The sequence below is a fragment of the Naegleria lovaniensis genome, assembly GCF_003324165.1.
Source record: "Naegleria lovaniensis strain ATCC 30569 chromosome Unknown tig051, whole genome shotgun sequence".
Classification (NCBI taxonomy): Eukaryota; Heterolobosea; class Eutetramitea; order Acrasida; family Naegleriidae; genus Naegleria; species Naegleria lovaniensis.
In genome coordinates this window covers 1-20280 of record NW_025407873.1, presented here as the reverse complement: position 1 = coordinate 20280, position 20280 = coordinate 1, and the positions used below count along the sequence as shown (strand labels likewise).

The window sequence follows — 20280 nt, the reverse complement described above, 5'->3', positions numbered from 1 at the left end:
TTGTCTTTGTTGATTCTCTCCGATTAATGAAATCAGAATCGACTTTACACAATTGTCTTCCTCGTAAAATGACAAAGAAAGGGAAATCTAAACCAGTTTTTGCTGAGGATGATAATTGAACACTTTAATTTAGGAAATGTCAACAATTCACATTGTGCATTTTATGATGCTATTTGATTGCTTAATATTTTGATCAAGTTTTATGGAAATCTCGACGATGCATTGAAAGCTATCGAGTACTTCAATACCAACCAACTTAAAAGGAAAAGAGAAAATTAATGACAGTAATGATGATGAACACAAAGCAAAGAAGAAAGTTGGATGTAGATGTAAAAAAGGAAATTGTTTGAATTGTAATTGTGCCAAGCTTGGAAGAATATGTGATGCAACTTGTGGGTGCAATTCAGAAATTTGCAAACGGAGACAGTGCCAAGTTTGTTCCAACTACACGGAACTAATATTGTGTTCCTGTTGTTCTGATATTGTTTGTGAACGATGCTCTTACAATGGAGAATGTCAATGATGTTCTATATTCATAGTTTATCATTGCAAATGTTGTCACAGACTAACCAATGCCGTTTCTAAATACCTTCAATGTCAAAATTCAACATGTTGCAAATGTTACTATGATGGCCTTTGTAAGATCTGCCATCCAAACATGCCAACATTGCTGTGCAATTCATGCCACAAGCCCTGTTTATCACTAACTCCATGCAAGGATTGTGGTTTGAAAGTATGTAATGACTGTTTGAGAGAGAGATGGTGTCGATCATGTGGTTGTGATGAGGGGGAATGGTTGTCTTCAACTCAGTCACAATTCCAGCCCTCCATGGACGTGACAAATTTTTAAGAAGTAGCCACCATGGCTCTTGTAATGCCAATTCAACATATTGACGCACCAATAGTGATGTGGTGTTTCCTTTATGTGTCAGAAACAATCAGTTGCATTGGCAGGTTTTGATGGATTGAAACCATCATAAAATCATCCTATGATCGTTGTGTTATTAAAATTCCCAGCGAAAAGTTTCTCGCTCGAGTTGTCTACCCGTGTTTTTTTCAATTTCGAAATCAAAAAAAAATGATTTCAAATCATTCGAATCACGTTGAACCAAATCGAACGAATAATGACCAGAAACAATCACTCACAACCATTCATCTCATTGATTTTGTATCCGGATCGGATTATGAGGCTCACAATGACTTGCTTTTAACCATGCTCATCAAGAATTTCCGAATTCGCTCCTTACATTCCACTACCAAGCTACCATTTAAATTTTCTGCTCCTTTCGATGTAACCATTTCTTATAATTGTGGTTGTATTTTGGTGAATGATCGTGGCACGCAGAGCATTGAAGTATTTGATTTGATCACTCGACAACACAAATCTTCGCTTTCGGTCAAAAACTTTTTTCCACATTATTTGTGCATTGAAGAAAATTACAATGGTGAAGGTGATGATGCATTGCTGATGGGTCATTTAGAGACTACTCTACTAACCTCATACTGTGTTTGTAAGGTAGATCTAAACACATTTCTTTCGACTGGAAATCTTTCGTTTCCTTTCCTTTGGCAAAACAAGAAATTTACAAGAGAAGCTTTAGGAATGTGTATTGTGACCAATCAAAACGGAGATAGAGAGTTGGTAGTTTGTGATTCAGGTAATTGTTTTTTAAGAGTTTTGGATTTAACTACTGGAGTTCAAATCAAAATCATTCAATGTGGTTTTGAACCGTGTCACGTTTGTAACGTTTTCAACGAGGAGCTCGTAATTTCATATTCCTTCGTCAAAGGAGCTGTTAAAATGAAAAAGGCAAATGATAGTATGGAATTTCAACTCTTGTGTGGAGATCGCTCAACAATAGATTTCTATGACGCCTATTCGATTGCTTTTGACTCCTACAATAACCGTTTCATCGTTTCTGATCCATCTTCTGAAGGAAAGCTTAAAGTGTACACATGTCAGGGAAGCCTTGTGAACGAATTTAAATCGTTCATGGAAATGCCTAAAGGACTTTGTTTCCACAAGCTGACACGTGAAATATTTGTGTGTGTCCAAAATTCTGTAATTGGCTACCAATTTGACTCGGTGTTTTTTAAATAACTGCCACGCTCATTCAAAAACAGTTTCAAGCTTCGCAGTTCATTAACTCTAAACGGAAATGAGAAACGTCAAGCACATCAGATGATCTTTTTGAAAAAGCCTTTTTGATCTGAATGAGAGAGAAGCAACAAGACATGAGCGTAATTGCAACATCGAACGCTCTTATGAAAATAGAAACAATGAACAACAACATTAAAAATCATTCACAGCGAGAAATTTATCCTGCAGCAGCTGGTTCAACATTTTGAGGCACTTGTTCGTTTGGTTCAAAATCTGGTTGAGCTTGTTCAGGAGGGACTTCAGCAACTGGACCATCGACTGGTTGTTGAGTTTCTTGAACTGGAGTTTCAGCTGGTTGTTGTTCAACTTCAGCAGGTTGCTCTGGACCCTCAGCAGTTGGTTGTTCCAATGAGACCTTCATGTTGTGAGCAACATTTTCAACAGCTTGCCAAATGTCATGAGCCTTTTGAACAGCTTCTTGTCCTTGTTCGACACCATTTTGTCCCTTTTGGAGGACTTGGAGGGCCTTGTTGATGAACTTGTTCTTTCCACCAGTGACTTGATTCAAATTTTCAAAGACATCTCTTCCAGTTCCCAACACTTGTTGCATCTTTCCAAGGAAATGAGTCACACCTTGTTGATTGACTTGGAGTTTTCCATTTTCATTCTTCAAAAAGACATTCTTGAACAAGTTTGGATCCATACTCTTGATGGTCTTTCTGAGACCTTTCACACCATTGACGACTTGAGCACCACGATCAAGGAATTGTTGTCCCTTACCCAAAGTTTGTTGCAACTTGTTCAATCTCTTGGATCTTCCACCAGTCAATTGATTGAGACTTCCAATAAAGTTTTGTCCATTGTTCAAAACACCTTGAGCACCTTGAATAGCTCCATCAATTCCCTTGACACCCTTCAAATTCTTCAATGAACTTCTGAAATCTCTGAAACTACCAATGGCTTGATTTCCACCTTGAACGAATCCTCTACCCTTTTCCAAAGCTCCCAAAATCTTGTTAAGCCTCTTGCTCTTACCACCAGTGACATCATTGACTCGTTGTAAAATATCTTGAGTCTTTCCAATGGCTCCATCAGCACGTCCCAAGAATTTTTGAAGTCCACCTGAAGTGAGCATCTTTCTCAAATCTTGTCCTCTCAAATTCTTCAAGTTCTTCAGCGAGTTGACACCTCCTTGAATTCCACTCAAAGCATCCTTTCCAATTCCAGTGAATGAGTTGGCCTTATCCAAAAAGTTCAATCCCTTGTTAATGAACTTGCTCTTTCCACCAGTGATTTGATTCAAGTTTTGGAAAACTTCTTGACCCTTTCCAATCAAACCAGAGGCCTTACTCAAAAAGTTTTGACCCTTTTGGAAGACATTGGCACCCTTAAACAATTCGGAAGGTTTGAAGTTGGAGACGAGTCCCTTCAACCCGCCCAAATTCTTCAAATTTCCACTCAATCCCTTCAAGCCACTGACAATGTCAGCGCCTCGACCCAAGAACATTTGTCCCTTACCAATGACACCTCCAACCTTGTTCAAGAATCCAGTGGCCTTATTCAAGAATTTAGATTTACCACCTGTGACGGCATTCAATCCACCCAAAATGGCTTGTCCTTTACCAATGATGGAACTGGCCTTTCCGAGGAATGCAGCACCCTTAGCAATGGCACCACCGACACTTCCCAAAAGAGGAGCACCAGCACCACCAGAGAAGACAGTGAGAGCAATTGGGACAGCAACTTTGGCAATTTTACCAATGGCTCTACCGGCCTGTTGTTGTTGTGGTGGTGGTGGTGGTTGGAATGGAGAGTAATAGTGGTGTTAAAAATGTATTGTTGTTGTTGGAAGTTGGAATGAACGGGTACAAATATTTTCAAGTTCATGTCAGTTTGTTGTGAAAATGATGATGAAAATTTCACAATAACGATTCGATCCATCGATGGAGCGCGCATCATCATGAATTTGAAAATGAATATCAACGATCCAATAACAACCACTTCAATTATGAAACAACCTACCTTTCGAACAAATCTACCAACTCTTCTAAAGAATCTTCTAAACTTGGCAGATGACTTTGCCAAAGCCATAGCTTCAGCATCACTCAAAGTCGAAATATAATTCAATAATTCATCATCAGCTTCAATATCAAAATTATAAGATGCCATATCAGCCAAGACCATTTCCAAGTGTTCATCGAAACGAGGATGGCTCATGTCTGACATCATTAATTGATCGGCAAAGAGTTGTAAATCAGCGAGTTGCTCTTCTTGTTGTTGAGCGAAGGCTGTTTTGGTGGTGAAGCACAACACCAACACGGTGAAGAGAGCGAGTGCGAGAATGCTCTTGACGGTTCTTTGCATCGTTCGAGTGGTTTTGTTGTTTTTTTAGCTGATGTTTTTTGGGGTTTTTGTGTTGCACGGTAGACTTTGACACTTGACGCACGATTATAATGTGTGATACGATTGTAATGTGTCCTTGGCGTGTTCCATGGTGAAGGCTTCAAGTTTTGGATTCCGGCAAAAAACACAACGTTCCAGGTCCATACAAGGAACATTGAAATGGGTCAACATGTGCACCAAGGAGTTGCTTGGTTGGGTGTGAATCATTTTCTTACTTGTTCCTTACAATATCATGTGTAAAAAATCTTTCTATGAAAATCTTTCCTTCTTCTTTGTGGAACTCTTTGAGGACATTTATGAGCACTCTTTTTGGTCATCATGAAAAGAGCAGAAGCAGTTAACTGGATCGCATTTCTTCTGAGATAACACAACATAGTCATAAACAAAGCAACGACAAAAAAAATTGTGTCAACCACTGCGACTAGACAACTAGATCATACATTCGATCATCATGAAACCACTCACTTCGTTTCAACAAAAACTTCTCATTGGTATTCTCGTTCAATGATTATTATCGGAACGTGTGCTATTTTATTGGCCATTTTCATTCCCGTTGGTATTGTGAATAGTATGCCACCTGAATATTGTTACTCGACTGAGAATTTGAAAGCATTTCAATCGGGAGATGTGTTGGTCATGACTCGAGGAGAGGATTACAAGATGACAGTTTCATTGACCAATTCGACCAATGCAAATGTCACAACAAAAGTAGCCCGATTGAAATATAGATCTTGGGCTACACCTGGAAGTGTGGATTTAATGAATATGGATGAAAAAGGAAGTGCTGTTTTGAGAAATTCTGCCAGTTTGCTTTCAGATTATACGTATGAATTGTGGGAATGCATCATGTCAGATCCTTCTAATTTAGTCAAGTTTGGACGAGTCGTTTTTGATTACAGAAATAATCAATATGTATTTTATAATGCAGCTGGAGCTCAAGTCGCGAGAATGACCTATAGTTCAGCTTCATCATCTCTGGATGAACGAATTTATCAATTATTTAATTCGAATGGAGATAAATTTGCGACCATTATAAGGCCCTCTATATCAGTGTTTCAACGAACTGTGGATTACACATGTACTTTTCATTTAACCACGAATGTGAATATGATTGATTTTAGAGGAGTGATTTTAATGATTGGTAGCATTTCATTAAAGTAAATTGAAAGGAGTGTTATGCGAGTCCTTGGACAAAAAAAAGGTTGTGTGAATTTATTGCGAAACGATCGAAGGTTCATTCAAAAGTTGTAAAGTGTTGTTGACCTTTTTGCTTTTGGTCCTTGTCAGATGGGGAAATGAAGACCATAATTGTTTTGTGTATAATCACTGACCGTCATACACTTGAGTTAGACAAATTCATCATCCAAGTTGTAACATCATTTAATTTGAAGGAAACAAAAAAGGACGAGTTTTAAACGTTGCTCGTTTACGGTTGCGAAAAAAAATTCATTTACGAATATGAAGCAGACCACTCTCCCAAACTCGTTATTGAAGATGATGATGAAAATTAAGGGTAATGGCCAAGGCTTCTTCGCGAGTTAAGGTAAGAATTGGAAGACTATGATGAGAGAAACATTATATTTTTATGTACAGACAAGATGAAGAGGAGGATTAATGACCATCCGCTTCCTGCAACACGTAGTTATCATCATCAATTAATTGTGAATATTATTATTTGTAAAATGTAATCATAGGGTGAAGACTTGTTCTACTATTGAAATATTTCATAACAAGGCTCATCATCACTAAATCTTCAAACTATATAAATTAATCAAAGCAAAGAGGATTTACATCATCAGACACTTCTTATCCTTTCCAGTTCCTTTCTTTTCATCCTCCTTCTCCTTTGCTCGTCTAATCTTCATGACTGCATCAATGGCTGCATAGAACACTTCCTTCAAGCCTTCTTGAGTCATGGCAGAACATTCTCGATAGTCGGCACATTGCAATTCTTCGGCAAGCTTGATTCCTTTTTCCTTTGTAATTGGAGCAAGTTCCTTCTTTTGCAATTGTTGAATCACATCTTGATCGGAACGAAGATCGATTTTTGTTCCCACGAGAACAATTGGAGCATCGGGACAGTGATGTCTCACTTCTGGAACCCATTTGCTTGAGATGTTTTCGAAGGAGTCTGGATTGACAACGGAGAAGGCACACAAGAAGACGTCAGTATCGGGATAAGAGAGAGGTCTATTTGGTGTGAGAGAGAGTTACATGATGAATAGAGAGTATTTTTGATGAGGATACGGTCAATCATGAGGAGTGATTGTGAGAAGATGACAAGTTATCAAAATTGACGAGTGTTATAGTGATGAGCAAATTTGACAACATATAAAGTTGAAGATACCATGAAAACACAAAAGTAAGATTGATGAATCATGTCAAATAGTCAATATTATAATGCAAGACAATGTCATTACGTTACCTTATACGGTCATATCTATTGTGAGATTATGGTGATCATTACAAAATGGCGTCAAATGTCAACCACGTTCAATTGGTGTAATCATCATAACATTGTCATCATCATGAATTGTAAAATTCACATCACACGATAATAATAATTATTCCATCACAGCAAAGTGTACCGTTCAATGGAGAGGAACACAATCATTGAATTTATGGTCACACAATGTTCATCAGGTCATCAACAACATCACAGTTATCCCATAGTCATCATCACCATCAACAACAATCATTTGAACACTTACTCTTCTTGACCAGCTGTATCCCATAAACCACAAATATAAAGTTCGTCCTTATAATTCACATTTGAATTGTAGTTGTCAAAAACAGTTGGAATATAATTGGTATCGACAACCTTTCCATAGGCAAAAGACATGAGAAGAAGAGTTTTACCAATGGCTCCGTCTCCAACTGTAACAATTTTGATTTCTGTTCCTGCCATATTTTGTTGTTATTGTTGAATGATGTACAAGGAGAGGAAGATTGAGTTTTGAATTTTTTTAATGTAACTTGCCTGTCATTACTTCGTGTCAAGTGTCATTTGAGAGAAGAGTTCCTTGTTTCGTGGGCTGTTTGGATTGACAGAATGGATTTGTCCAAGACATTCTTGGAGGTTTCTTTGCTGTGAATCTTTTGAGGAGCAACCTCTCTTTAAACATGTGAATATTAGAGTAATTGGCAGCATTTGAATGACCTCAATGATGAAGCCATCACTACACCAAAACTTGCCTGATCTGGTGATGAAGCCTGTTGTGTATTATTGTTGCTTTGGGATGTTGAAAACGTGTATTGAGGTACATGAGAAATTCCTAATTGCTTGGCACGGTCTTTCAAGTATGAATACATGGAATGCATTTTGTACTTGTTACACAAATCCAAAGGAGTTTCTCCTTCATTATTTCTGATATCAAAATCAATAAAGTATTTCACTTCAGAAACGTTAACAGATTTTTTGGCAACATGATCCGTGTCAAGTTCCAATACTTTTTCCAAAATAAATTTCATCCGTTGTAACTGTCCAAAATGACACAAATAATGTGCAACGGTATTACCATCGAGAGCTTGATGATTCAATGAAATTTTGTACTTGTGGAGTAGCGTTAGTAATTGTTGTTCTCGTCCTTGTGACATGCATGAGAAAATTGCATTCTTTCCATCGAGCTTGTTATTGTGTGAAAATAATTGTTGTAATTCTTGTTGGGATGATGTTGTTTCTGTTGAATTTTCCAAACATGTTAAATATTCTAAAATAAATGTTAATACATCCGTGTTGGCATGCATGAGAGCCAATTGAATAATATTGTATCCTTGAATGTCTTGTTGATCAGTATCAATTCCAAATGGAGAATGAATAGAGAAGAAGGTCAATAGAGGTTTAGCAACGAATTTGTGAAACTGTGAAAATTCAGAAAAATTTGACAAGTGTCGGCTGGCATAAGCAATCAATCGATTTCTTCGAAATTTGAATTCACTCACAAAATAATCAAAGTAACACCTCATTACTTCATGATAATCAATTCCGTCCTTAATCATTTGACATGCAATCGTGTACACGTTCTTTTGGAATACCACATTTGGAAAAAATCTTTTAACATCAAGTTCTTCAATCAATTTATCCATGTCTGTCGATGGAGATAGGTTTGAAGTATCCACATATTTGAGATGAGGCAAAAAACATTTCAACAATCCCATTAATTCTCCAAATAAGCATCGCATATCATAATAATAACCGGAAGTGGACGAACAATTTCGTAAAATGATTGTTTCGAGTTCAGATCTAGAAAGCCCATCTAAGATAGGTTGACCATATTCAGGTTCGACACTAATTTCAATTTCTCTCAAATGACGACCATTGACAAATCCATATGAATTTTGAAAAGTTTCGCTACTATCAAACTTGAAGCGAAACCAATTTCCTAAATTCACTGAATCAATATTACAATCAATGAAACATAATTCTTTCACTCTTCCTCTCCACTCGACAAATATTGCATGAAGCACCCCTACTGAAATTTTCATATTTTTCAAAGTCATGCGTTTCACTTTTTTGAAATGTGAAAGAATAATTCTCAAAAATCCCAATCCTCTCACGTCGTTGCTTTCTCCGACATGTAAATATTGATACACGTGTGGTAATTTATCTTCAACTTTTCCTAAAAATCCTTTACATTTCAAACCAGAAATGGTCGAGAGATCCCAATACAATTCAGTGCAATCTTCTTTCATACATTCACAACAGAGGTATTTCCAATGTTGATTCACACGTTGTAATTGAAAGAGATAGGGAATGGGAGGTAAGTAGGAGAGAATGAATTGAAAGACATCGAATCCGACTTGTTCCATGAAACGAGTCAAGGGAAAGACCATTTCGGAAGAATCATTTGATGGTGGTGTGAGTGATGGTTCATTCATGGATGGGACGGTTGTTGTTATTGTTTGATCATGAAAGTTCAATATAAAATTTTAAAGAGAAAGATGATCGGAATGTTTACCTCAGAGGTGTTGTGTGAAATTTGTTATCTAGAGATGAATATTTTAGTTATTATAATAAAGTTAAATGATTAATAAATTAATGGTTTTGACGTCGCCAGTGGTGCCAGTGAATTTTGAAGTAATTGAAATAATTTTTTTTTTTTGAACATAGTTCTCACTTCGCTGTTATTACCAAAAAGGTCGGTGAGTGGCTTCCTTCAAAGATGGCACTGCAATCGACATTTCCTCATCGTTATCCAGTTCTTTAGTTTTCACTTCAACGACTACGTTGGCCATTTCATCCATTTGTTGGAAGATTAAATGTTCCAATTGTCGAAATGGTTTGACCCAACCTTTGAGGGAGGAAGTACTCACGCTCTCGTCACTGCATCGATATGTGACAATGTTAAAATTGCTTCTCTTCCAAAATGGTGCCAATAATCGTTCTTGTTCGGTTTCAGATTTTTCAAAGAATTTTTCATTAATTCGAGAATAGAGTTCTTCTTCGTCGTGGTCTATCATAATTGTTGGAGATGAAGATTGAAGTGCGTTGGGAACAATCATTTGTGAGGTTCGTTGTTTGAGTTGTTCCCATTTCTCTTTCATTTCAATTTTGTTAAAAACAACTTTGGTATATAATTTCATGCAAGAATATTTGGGCCAACTGGTTGCAGATGAAAGTACATGAGCATTCACAAGTCCTTGTGTGGTCCAAAAAGCGCAGTTTCCTCTTTCTGCCACTCCTGAAAACCATTTAATTTTCCTTAATAAATTATAAATCGGCCCTAGTACCATGCTGTATTTGGCGAGTTTGGCATCTCCTAAATTTTGAACGTTTTGATAATAGTTATGCATGGCTGTGATGTATTCTTGTGGCCATTCCTCGAATCGAAAGCCAATCATGGTTCTACAATAGATGCCTCCTTGTTCATTTCCGTCCTCAATGGAACATTTCGATGGATGTCCAAATAAATATTCTTCAGCTGGAATGAAATTGACCATTCTATGGCCTGGTTTTCCAACAACTGTGAAATTTTGTGATAAAACATGAAAGGAAATTTGACAATTGACAAGGAGGTCCATGTGTAACACAATGACAATAATGATACCAAAAGTAAAAACACGTACTGTTCATGACCATTGATTTTCCAGTTTCTGGGTTTGTATATCGTATCGCAGCATGTCCATACGGATTAACAGACGAATCAGAATTCCAAAATACTGGATTTGTAAATATCGATGGTTCCACATAAATATATTCAAATGCAGGAGGCTTCTGTCTTCCCAACAGTGCATCTATTTCCTGTAATGCTGTATTCTTATTCGCTACTTCTTGAAAAGCAATTTTTACGTTGTTTAGAGATAACGATGATTGAAAGTTCCGATATTGATGATGATTGTTAATTTTCTCAATATCAAAATCATATTGTGAATTTTTAGAGGTGTAGAGAGTATTCCGATGACAGCTCAGTATATTTCTTCGTCGTACGGATGAAAGAAGAGCTGAGTATTGCTGCTCATGGTGATAATATTTTTGGAAGGCCTTTGTGAAGGATTGAAACATTTTTTTTGATTTGTTTAAACTTGGAACTTGTTCGGAGTGGGGGGCTTGTTTGATTTAAAAGTGTTCAATTCTCCTGAGACAACATCAGTGACGATAAATCCACTGTTGAATCAATCAATTTAATGTTCACTTTGTTTTCGTCGATGAAATGTGTTGGCACTTGTCCCCTTCACTTTTTCTCCAGTTCCTTGTTGATCTTTTTCATTGGCAAATTGAGATCGTGACTCTCAAAAAGGAATATGAACCCTAATACCAGCTCGATTAAGGAAATATTTGAAAAACTACAATTCTCATGCTTTCACATGTATACTCATACATGTATAATAAGGCTTTAACGATCAAACAAAAAAACGCTAAAACTCTACCACCACAGAATGCCAACAACAAAGTATCTTGTAAAATCCTCCCAAATCAATGATTGGGGTATGTTTACTGCAGATGGCGATCAAGTGGTTCAACTTGAAATATATACCACATGTGATGTATGGAAGTCTTCCATTCCCAACATGAGGCAGAGAGGAATTTCTCCCATGCAAATCGCTTTGCAAATGACGAACGAAATTGTTCAGGGAGTGTTGGCTCGAGGGAACAAACACCTTTCTCAAAAGAAGAAACGAAAAGATAAATATGATGAACAATATGAAAAAGAGAATATTCAGGGAAATGTCATGAATGAAGCCCAAACATTGAATCCTTATTTTGAGGTTCAAGACTCAACAGTGAGAGAAAATATTTGTTATTACTTGATGAAGGAGTGGCTTTGTGGTGACAGTACTGCTTCCTTGGAAAAATCATGTGAATTGCTGAAGAAGAGCCTTTGAATAGTACTTATCTCGGTATGTGTTTTGCCTTTAAATAAAATGGGAATGACACATTTGGATATGAATTGTAAAATTGAAGCGCCAACTGTAACCGGTGTCACAAGTCATCTTTGATTTGCATACAAACAAAAAAATTGTTGTATCAAGGACGTTTTATCTGATTCGTGCAACAATTAGGTATTCATTTATACAATTATCATTGCACCTCACCTTGTAAAAACAACAACAATTCACATTCTTCTCGTCGAACCATTGAGGAAAAAGAATCTTCTTCTCAAAAAGAAGGAGTACAAAAACCTCTGGAGGTGAAAGAGGAACCGTCAATGAAATCTGAGCAAAAAGGATCAGAATCGGAAAATGCAGTTGAGAGCAACGAAGGAAAGGTTGAAGAAAAACACGAAGTTGACCGTTCTCAAAGTAGCCAGCAACCAAAGGAACAGCAACAAATCGATCATCAGCATCAAAAAGAAGCTACTCAAGAACAAATTCGACAGGACGTCTTGCAAGAAATTGATAACATTCAACACCGAAGGGAAGAGGAACCTATCGAAAATGTTATTGAGAGACGTCTCCACGATGATTTTGAAAATGTGAAAGAAGAGACGGAAGAAGAATCAGGACAAGTTATGGAGGGTCTCGAGGTTATTGGTACTGGAATTGAGGCTAATAAGGTTGAGGGTGAACAAGAAGAATTGAAAGCTAGTGAAGGAGAGGAGGAAGATCTAGGAGGAGAAACAAATGATGATCACTTACAGGAAGGTGACGGACTAAATTCCAATGATGTCGAGCAAGACGACAAGTATGAAAATGGTTATGAGGACGAACAGGAGCATAATCAAACTGAGGAGCCACTTGATGATGCACATGAACACATCCATCAAGAGGAAGACGAAATCAAGGCACCAACCGAAGAGGGACAAGTTGGGGATGAAGAGCCTCCAATACCTATGCAAAATGACATTTCTGAGCAAGAACTCGAGGCAGTAGAAAATTCTACTCAAGATGAAGAGTGATGACATGTGTAAAATAATAAATCAAACATAATTCTAGGAATTGGTGTATTGTAAATTGTGCACACACGTATAGCGTATTGTTGAGTATAGGGCACTGGTAGAAAGGCGTGTTGTTTCGTCACACATGGCAAAATCAACACCCTTTTTTGCGTGAAACAATGGAAACCACTTCAAAATGGCCAGTTTCCTTGTTAATGGTGTCATGAGGGACAAAAGCAAAACTCATCTAAAAAGATGACACTCTAGACCACTGAATACAGCACGTGTTGTTCAACTTACCTTATCAGTGTTATGAGAGACAGCATACTTTCCCTCCTTTGAAAGAAATATGAGCCCTCCAAGGCCATTAACTTTTTGATCCAAATATTCAATAATGGTTTCTATGGCTACTTGTTCTTTGTTCATATTTGTTTTTTGTGCAGCGTCATGTTGAATGTTTGAGGAGCTTTCAAAATTTAAGTGTGAATAAATCGATGCTGTTTTTGGCAAAGTAGGTGTATTATGAAATTCGAGCCACTTTACCACTGTTCCTGTCATTTGAATTTTCATGATGGATTCACCCCATCCCGTACTGGATGCTCCTCCTACACTGCTGTCTGCATAAGTTCCAGAGCCAACGATCCCAGTGTCTCCTGAACGTCCTGGTACTTTCAACTTGTTAAATTTTTTGATACTATTACGTGAAAACTTACACTGTAGGAGGTTGATAATTCACAACATGACCTTACGATCTTCTTAAAAAACGTACCTTTTTTGGAGTCCCTCCTGTTGAAGTGCCAGCACAAATATTGCCATTCAAGTCCAGTGCCACACATCCAACAGTACCTTTCTTTGAAGGCGGTGGGTGTGAGTCGATTTTTGATTCAAAAACTGTCCTACTTGTAAACTCTTCATTATTTCGAATACTTTCTAAAAATTCTAATTCTCGTGTAGTCAATAATTCTTCTACGCTCTCGACAAATAATTCCTTATGTTCCTCCTCACTTTTACATGTTGATTTTGCAAACTCCAAAGCGTTTTCTCCTACTAATAACACATGTTCAGTTTGATTCATGACTCGTTGGGCAATTCGAATGGGATTTCTCACGTTCTGAATGGCACATACAGCTCCACATTTCATGGTAGTTCCATTCATAATAGAGGCGTCCATTTCTACTTGTCCTTTCAAATTTAAAAAAGATCCTTTACCGGCATCAAATGTTTCATCATTCTCCAAAATTGAAATCTTTGTGTGAAATTGTGATTGAATGATAATTTTCATTTTGATTTTTGAAATTATTTTCAAAGCAGCATTAAAAACTCACAGCTCTCACTACTGCCTCTTCCGCATCAATTTCTCCACTCAACAATTCAGGATATACTTGTGCAATGGCTTTATAGGTTCCACGAATATGATCTTGTTCCATCTCGTTCGGAATGCTCCATGCTCCACCATGAACAATCTGATCATTATATTTAAAACATTCAATAAATCGGGATTAAAATGATGATAGGTATTCATTCTCTCAGTTCAGTATTTTCGCTTTTTCCGATTGTTGAGAGTGTCAACTCACCATTAACGGAACTTGTAAAGACATTTTTTTGTTTGTAAAGACCATTAAAAGAGGAAGAGGTGGAATGGTTTTCCAATGTTGCAACTGTTGTTTTACATTTAACCACCCAAAATTTCATTGCGTGAGCCCGATGCTTGCTCCTTATCATTACATTGGTAATCAATTTGAAATAATACAAATCATTGAAAAATATGGGATAAAGAAACAAAAACCCTTCGCATCTCAACTCCTTTCCATAACATTGTCATGGTTTCTGATCGTGGCATGTTGAAAGAGGTACGTTCCAAAAAACAACATTTATTTAATAAGGATGACAAACTCAAAGTCGTTGAAATATTTGGAGAGAGTATTCTATCTGCTCCCGACACTGAACGTTGGAAAAAACCTCGTCGAGTGTTGTCAGCTGCATTTTCGAGCGGAAATTTGGAATTCATGTGTAAAGTGGCTGTCAAAACCACAGATCAGTTGATCAAGACCTAGTGGGAGGCATGTATGGAACAAAACGAAAAAGGAACCATGGTGTTAGACGGGTTGCCAATAATGATTTCACTAATGTTACTTTGGATGTTTTGGCTAAGAGTAAGTTACCATTCACCGAATTAGGTCAGCATTTTAACACTGAAATTATGGAAATATTTTAGGCGTCTTTGGAACCTCCATCTGTATCTTTCCAGACCCAGAGAATCCTAACCCTAATCTTGTCAGGAAAGGTCAACAGTTGAAGGAAGCGATTGAAAAACTCTTCGCTTGAAAAGATTCTCCTTCAGTGTTCGGGCGCCCAACAAAATGTTCAATATTGGTCAGACACTTTGGATGAATTTATTGTGGAGAGAAAGAAAAAGATTGAGAAAGGTGAAGAGATTTCACAACAAGATTTGTTGAGCTTGATGGTGAAAGCAAACATTGAAAATAATGATTTGACTACTGATCATGTTAAATCGAATGCATTACTTCTCTTTTTGGCAGGTAAGTGAGAGTTATTTTCACCCTATCGACAATTACCTTTGGGATGTAAATGAACAAAATGTAGGCACGGAAACAAGTTCCAATACACTGCAATGGGTAATTTATGAGTTGGCCAAACGTCCTGAAATTCAGAAACGAGCTCATCAAGAAGTTGACGAGGTTCTTCAAAATGGCAAGTTAGATCCTTCTTTTCAACTCTACGATTCTTTTGTGTTTTGTAATGCCATTATTCATGAAACTTTACGTTGTCATCCACCTGTAGGCTCTCTCTCCAAACGATGCATTAAGAATACACAACTTGGAAAATTCGAAATTCCCAAAGGTACTGCTATTCATCCTTTGATTACTCAAGCCAATAAGAATGACCAAGTTTGGGAATTGCACCATACCTTCCATCCAGATCGATTTGTCAATGCGGATGAAGTGAACAAGAGACATTCTGATTATTCGTTGGTTTCTTTCAGCATGGGTATCCGAAAATGTATTGGATACAAGTTCGCCTTGTACGAAATGCTGATGGTGCTCACTAGAATTCTTCAAAATTATCAATTTGAGTTAATCAACGATGAAAATGTGGATCCTGTGTTGGCCTCACCTCATTTTACGTTCAAGCCGTATAATTTGAAGGTGAGAGTATCCCGAAGAGGTGGTCACTATTGATAATGTCGAATCTCTCAAAAGAGTTGTGCCACAACAAATTCCCTTATTCATTTCTCAAAAGACATTCCAGGTTCATTTTTGTGTTATTGGAAGATAACCATACTTATTCATCATCCTCTTCATAATATGGATGTGAATAATAATAATCATTGTAATAATAATCCTTGCAAGTATTGAAATCTCCCAATATAGCCATTGGATGGTTACTACAGGAATGATTTTTCTTTTGGCTTGATGAAGAATCTTTTGTTGCTCTGCTTTCACGATGTTGCTCTTTTCTTTTCATGTTGTGAAACTCTTCTTCAGAAATGTTTAACGTTTTCAGCAATAAATCATTTCTCCAATTAAAGAGCTTAAAATTCTTAAAAGACAAGTCGTTTTCTTGTTGTTGTTCTTCCAAAGTTTTCAGTTGTTTCTTTTTGATTGCATTATTGGACGATTTTGGAGGAATTAGACTGAGTTGTTTACACAATTCTTTGTGTTTTGAAATAGTCAACGCATCTAGCTCTTCCAAGATGTATAAAGGTGTCGTTGAGAATTGTTTTGAGAGAATAAACTGCACCTCATATGTATTCTCTTGAGCAATCTTAAGTAACACTTGAAATCTATCCAGACAATTCAGCACTAATTCATGCTTCAGAAATGCTTGATACTCGTTAATGAATAGCTTTGGTTTTTTTGTCCTCAAATAAGTGTCAAATGCTAGTTTTTTCACAGGTTTAAAGAGAAAGGAATACACAGAACAGGTTTCATATTTGTCCATAGAATTGAGGGTGGGAGCTAACAAAGTAGGCTCACAAGTGCTAATAATTTTGTTTCGAAATACAAAAAGCGCTTGATTCCAATCCAAATCTACATTGACAGGAAAGGTCGTAACAAATAATTGATGTGAAATAATGGCAGGTCTTGGTAGTAATGATATACAGATCCCCAAGTTATCCGCACACTTCTTAAAATACATTTCAAATCCTTCCACAGATGTGATTTTGGGTGATTTCTTGTTGATGCGAGTTCGAGATCCTTCATTGTAAAAACGTGACACTCTGTGAGAAGCTGACGTCTCCAAACATCTGCATGAAAAATTATATTTCCATGCATCAGATAAATGAAAATGTGAAAAATAGAAATCCACGCTAAATAAAGGTTGCAATTTCTATCGGATCCTGCATCTTGAAATGTAATTTGTATTTAAAGTAATCGTTTAATTCCACAAGCTTGAAATCATGAATTTCTAATGATGATTTGGTATTATAATTTTCCATAATTGAATCATGATGGTGGTTTGTAACGGCTTCATAAATATTCTTTGAAACTCGTTTAAATACATGTTGATAGAAATAGGGTAGATATGAGATTATTTTCACAAATAAATATGGATCAAGTTGAATCGAGGTAGGTTCGTACGACATCTCTTCCGATCGATCTTGATGAATTTTTTTTTGAATTAAGTGAGAGCAAATCCAATTTAATAAAAAGTAATTTTAGACATCTGGTATTGTGAAATAGATGTTCTTGCGTTGAGAAATGTCATGATTTTGATGTTGTGTCAAATTGTGGTGATGTCGATGTTGCATGAACATTAAATTAAGTTTGATTGGATCATCATTTCTTGTTGCTTCTTCATGATGTTGGAAAAGTATTCGTAATCTGCAGAAAAATAAAATCGAGAAAAGGTATCTTCAAGATTCAACACAATCTGTTCCAACAAGTTGTCCAAACATTTTTTCACATTTTCTCTTTCCAAATTTGCATCATTGGATGCGTTGGTGGTCAATTCAATACTGGTGTTGTCGTTATTTGTTGAAAGTTTCTGTAGCATTGCAATAAATTGCTTTCTGCATTCAGAGGGAATATTAACCTCAGAGACAGCATTAGGTTCAATATATTTTCTATAAAGTAACGATATGAAGTCTTTCACATTTTTCAGTGGTTGGTTTTTCACGATATCTTCATGATGTTCTAAATCAGTCCATAGTTGATAGTTCTCGAGAGAAAATTCTTTTTTACAATAATTGGCAAACAATTTTTTCCCTTCTGTGTGTCTTAACACGTTCATCATTTCATTATTTCTAAACACATTTTCCTCGTTGCCTTTTGGACCAATTTTCTTAAATTTCTTAATTTTGTTAACAAGAACTACCACAAGAGAATAGCCTCCAAATACAAATAAATAGACAATAATGTAAAGTACTTCGAATATTAATGAAATTGCGTCGTTTGTAAGAATATTCTTCAAAATATTAGGATTGTTGGAATTGTTTGCTGCTCTAAAACTAAGTCCAGAAAGGCCAATAATTTGACTACACACGAGACAAACAAAATAAATCATAAACAATAACATCTCAACTCTGAAAAAAAGCGGAGAATCTAGTACAACCAGCCAGTGTATGAAATTGTGAAGAGGCTTTAAAACTTTCTCTACATTTGTCTTGAAATCTTTTTTTCCAATTGTGGATGAGATTGGAATGTCTACTCGATCGGAATTCTTCTTTGAGCTCATTTTTGACATTATAAAATCCAAAAGTACCACACCACAAATTCCAATGCCCATAATAATTATCAGACATGTATATGAGATAGATACGACATGAGTATACGTTAATCTGGATATTACAGAACATCTTATCAAAATAACCAAAAGGGTCCAATAAACCATATTTCCAATTCCAAAAGAGACTAAAATGACTGCCATGGTTTTGGGAGAAATGAAATACTTAACAACTTTGATCAATGCTACTTTCTCCTTCTCGAATTTTAGATGCATCTTCTCATAAAAGTATTTCAAAAGTTGATATCTAATAACTTGGTAAAGATAAGCTGCAACAGCAGTCAGAGTTAAAGTATTTGAGATAATGGTCACAATATTTGCAATGATATTTGAAGTTAAATCTCCGTTTTCCCATTGAACTGTACTTGATTGAGGTGTTTCTTCAACTTGTTGAAAAGTCATATTGTTCTGGCCTGCCAATAATACGCTTCTTTGAATGACAAGGAGTAATGAACTGTTTACAAATAATGCAATGGTTCCAATAAATGGTGTCCATACTCGACTGGTAATAGGTTGTTCTTTTCTAAACACCAATAGTATACAAAACAACGTCAAAGATATAATCATATACAAACATCCAAAAATTATTTGAGTAATAAATAAGGAAGAGACTTGAGTTCGTTGTTCTCCTGAAAGAGAAGTTGAATTTTGCTCAACAAAAGCTGAGAACAATGTGGTGTGAGAGCATTCACATGTGATCTTTCCTGTTATGTTGTTAAATGAGAACAATTTACATCCATTGTTATCCCATAAAAGCGTTGTTTCGTTCCAAAATCTACAAGAAATATCGGAAGAATTGTGAATGGTTAACAGAGAGTCAAATTGAATATATATAGGTCGTTGAAGATTCGTAAGAGGAACAACAACACCATTCTTTGAAAACGTAAATTCTTTCGAAAATGAGGCTATGGAATTATTCAACGAATATATGTCAGTTTTCACGTCACTTGCATAGATAATCATGGAGAGGCCCACTTCGGAAGAAAATCCGTTATATTCGTTAAGAATATAATTGAGATCGAGATTAACGTCTGAGAATTGAGTTGCACTTGTCAACTGTTTTTCTTGTCTAAATGAAGCCACTGTAACATTAATTAATTCTGAAGTTACCCATGTCGTACTTTGTAAAACGTGCGAGTCGGAAATTTGTGGAATTTGATAATTCAGCACAAGTGAGGAAATACTCTCACAAAATTCAGTAATATTTGATGAAAATCCTTTTGAGAGTAAATTGGAAGTCACAGCAAGCATATTTGAAACATCTACGATAGACAATTTGTTTCGTACATATCCATTATTGGCTTTTTCTTGTTTTGACACGTGTGTTGCATTATTTAACACATGCCCGATGTGAGAGGACACTATTGAAGCTACATCGGTTGAAGTCCAATTGAGTGAAGAAATAACACTTAATCTAGCAAGTGAACCAGAAATGTCCTCTCCTTTTACGGTTCTTTTTGCAGTTTCTAAAGCTACATGTTCCAAAATATCTTCAGAGCTACTATCGAGGGATTTGTCATAAAGACAAATCAATGGAATATAAGTATCATTCATGATAAGAGCAATCAAGTCGTTCGAGCTCCCTCGAAATGGAGATATTTGAACCGTAGAAATTGTTTCAATATATTCATTTTCCATGCCATCCTTAATAAATATCAATATTTCTAGAGTTTCTGGAGTAGTGTTTTCAATATGTAAAGCGTGGGCTAAATT

The 20280-nt window shown here is 36.4% G+C and overlaps 11 protein-coding genes across 11 annotated transcripts; 4 read left to right on the top strand and 7 right to left on the bottom strand.

The window, feature by feature from the left end:
* Positions 1-1078: 1078 nt before the first annotated feature.
* C9374_011796 (uncharacterized protein) lies at positions 1079-2101 on the top strand (the record flags this gene model as incomplete). The annotated part of the gene is made up of 1 exon (XM_044687490.1): positions 1079-2101. The coding sequence occupies one exon, from the start codon at positions 1079-1081 to the stop codon at positions 2099-2101; it is 1023 nt and encodes a 340-aa protein (XP_044542881.1).
* Positions 2102-2318: 217 nt separating this feature from the next.
* On the bottom strand, positions 2319-4465 carry C9374_011795 (uncharacterized protein; the record flags this gene model as incomplete). Its single annotated transcript, XM_044687489.1, has 2 exons — positions 2319-3875; positions 4124-4465. The coding sequence occupies 2 exons, from the start codon at positions 4463-4465 to the stop codon at positions 2319-2321; spliced, it is 1899 nt and encodes a 632-aa protein (XP_044542880.1).
* A 543-nt stretch (positions 4466-5008) lies between these two features.
* Positions 5009-5665, top strand: C9374_011794 (uncharacterized protein; the record flags this gene model as incomplete). Its single annotated transcript, XM_044687488.1, has 1 exon — positions 5009-5665. One exon carries the CDS (start codon positions 5009-5011, stop codon positions 5663-5665), a length of 657 nt encoding a protein of 218 aa, XP_044542879.1.
* A 626-nt stretch (positions 5666-6291) lies between these two features.
* On the bottom strand, positions 6292-7412 carry C9374_011793 (uncharacterized protein; the record flags this gene model as incomplete). The annotated part of the gene is made up of 3 exons (XM_044687487.1): positions 6292-6694; positions 6930-6944; positions 7216-7412. 3 exons carry the CDS (start codon positions 7410-7412, stop codon positions 6292-6294), a joined length of 615 nt encoding a protein of 204 aa, XP_044542878.1.
* A 224-nt stretch (positions 7413-7636) lies between these two features.
* On the bottom strand, positions 7637-9382 carry C9374_011792 (uncharacterized protein; the record flags this gene model as incomplete). Its single annotated transcript, XM_044687486.1, has 1 exon — positions 7637-9382. One exon carries the CDS (start codon positions 9380-9382, stop codon positions 7637-7639), a length of 1746 nt encoding a protein of 581 aa, XP_044542877.1.
* A 249-nt stretch (positions 9383-9631) lies between these two features.
* Positions 9632-11006, bottom strand: C9374_011791 (uncharacterized protein; the record flags this gene model as incomplete). Its single annotated transcript, XM_044687485.1, has 2 exons — positions 9632-10467; positions 10571-11006. 2 exons carry the CDS (start codon positions 11004-11006, stop codon positions 9632-9634), a joined length of 1272 nt encoding a protein of 423 aa, XP_044542876.1.
* A 374-nt stretch (positions 11007-11380) lies between these two features.
* Positions 11381-12840, top strand: C9374_011790 (uncharacterized protein; the record flags this gene model as incomplete). Its single annotated transcript, XM_044687484.1, has 2 exons — positions 11381-11801; positions 12005-12840. The coding sequence occupies 2 exons, from the start codon at positions 11381-11383 to the stop codon at positions 12838-12840; spliced, it is 1257 nt and encodes a 418-aa protein (XP_044542875.1).
* A 133-nt stretch (positions 12841-12973) lies between these two features.
* On the bottom strand, positions 12974-14417 carry C9374_011789 (uncharacterized protein; the record flags this gene model as incomplete). Its single annotated transcript, XM_044687483.1, has 5 exons — positions 12974-13066; positions 13120-13533; positions 13589-14065; positions 14145-14282; positions 14394-14417. The coding sequence occupies 5 exons, from the start codon at positions 14415-14417 to the stop codon at positions 12974-12976; spliced, it is 1146 nt and encodes a 381-aa protein (XP_044542874.1).
* A 464-nt stretch (positions 14418-14881) lies between these two features.
* C9374_011788 (uncharacterized protein) lies at positions 14882-16019 on the top strand (the record flags this gene model as incomplete). Its single annotated transcript, XM_044687481.1, has 3 exons — positions 14882-14972; positions 15198-15359; positions 15424-16019. 3 exons carry the CDS (start codon positions 14882-14884, stop codon positions 16017-16019), a joined length of 849 nt encoding a protein of 282 aa, XP_044542873.1.
* A 103-nt stretch (positions 16020-16122) lies between these two features.
* Positions 16123-16980, bottom strand: C9374_011787 (uncharacterized protein; the record flags this gene model as incomplete). Its single annotated transcript, XM_044687480.1, has 1 exon — positions 16123-16980. The coding sequence occupies one exon, from the start codon at positions 16978-16980 to the stop codon at positions 16123-16125; it is 858 nt and encodes a 285-aa protein (XP_044542872.1).
* A 618-nt stretch (positions 16981-17598) lies between these two features.
* On the bottom strand, positions 17599-20280 carry C9374_011786 (uncharacterized protein; the record flags this gene model as incomplete). The annotated part of the gene is made up of 1 exon (XM_044687479.1): positions 17599-20240. A coding segment is annotated over one exon (2642 nt), but the record flags the coding sequence as incomplete, so codon positions are not given.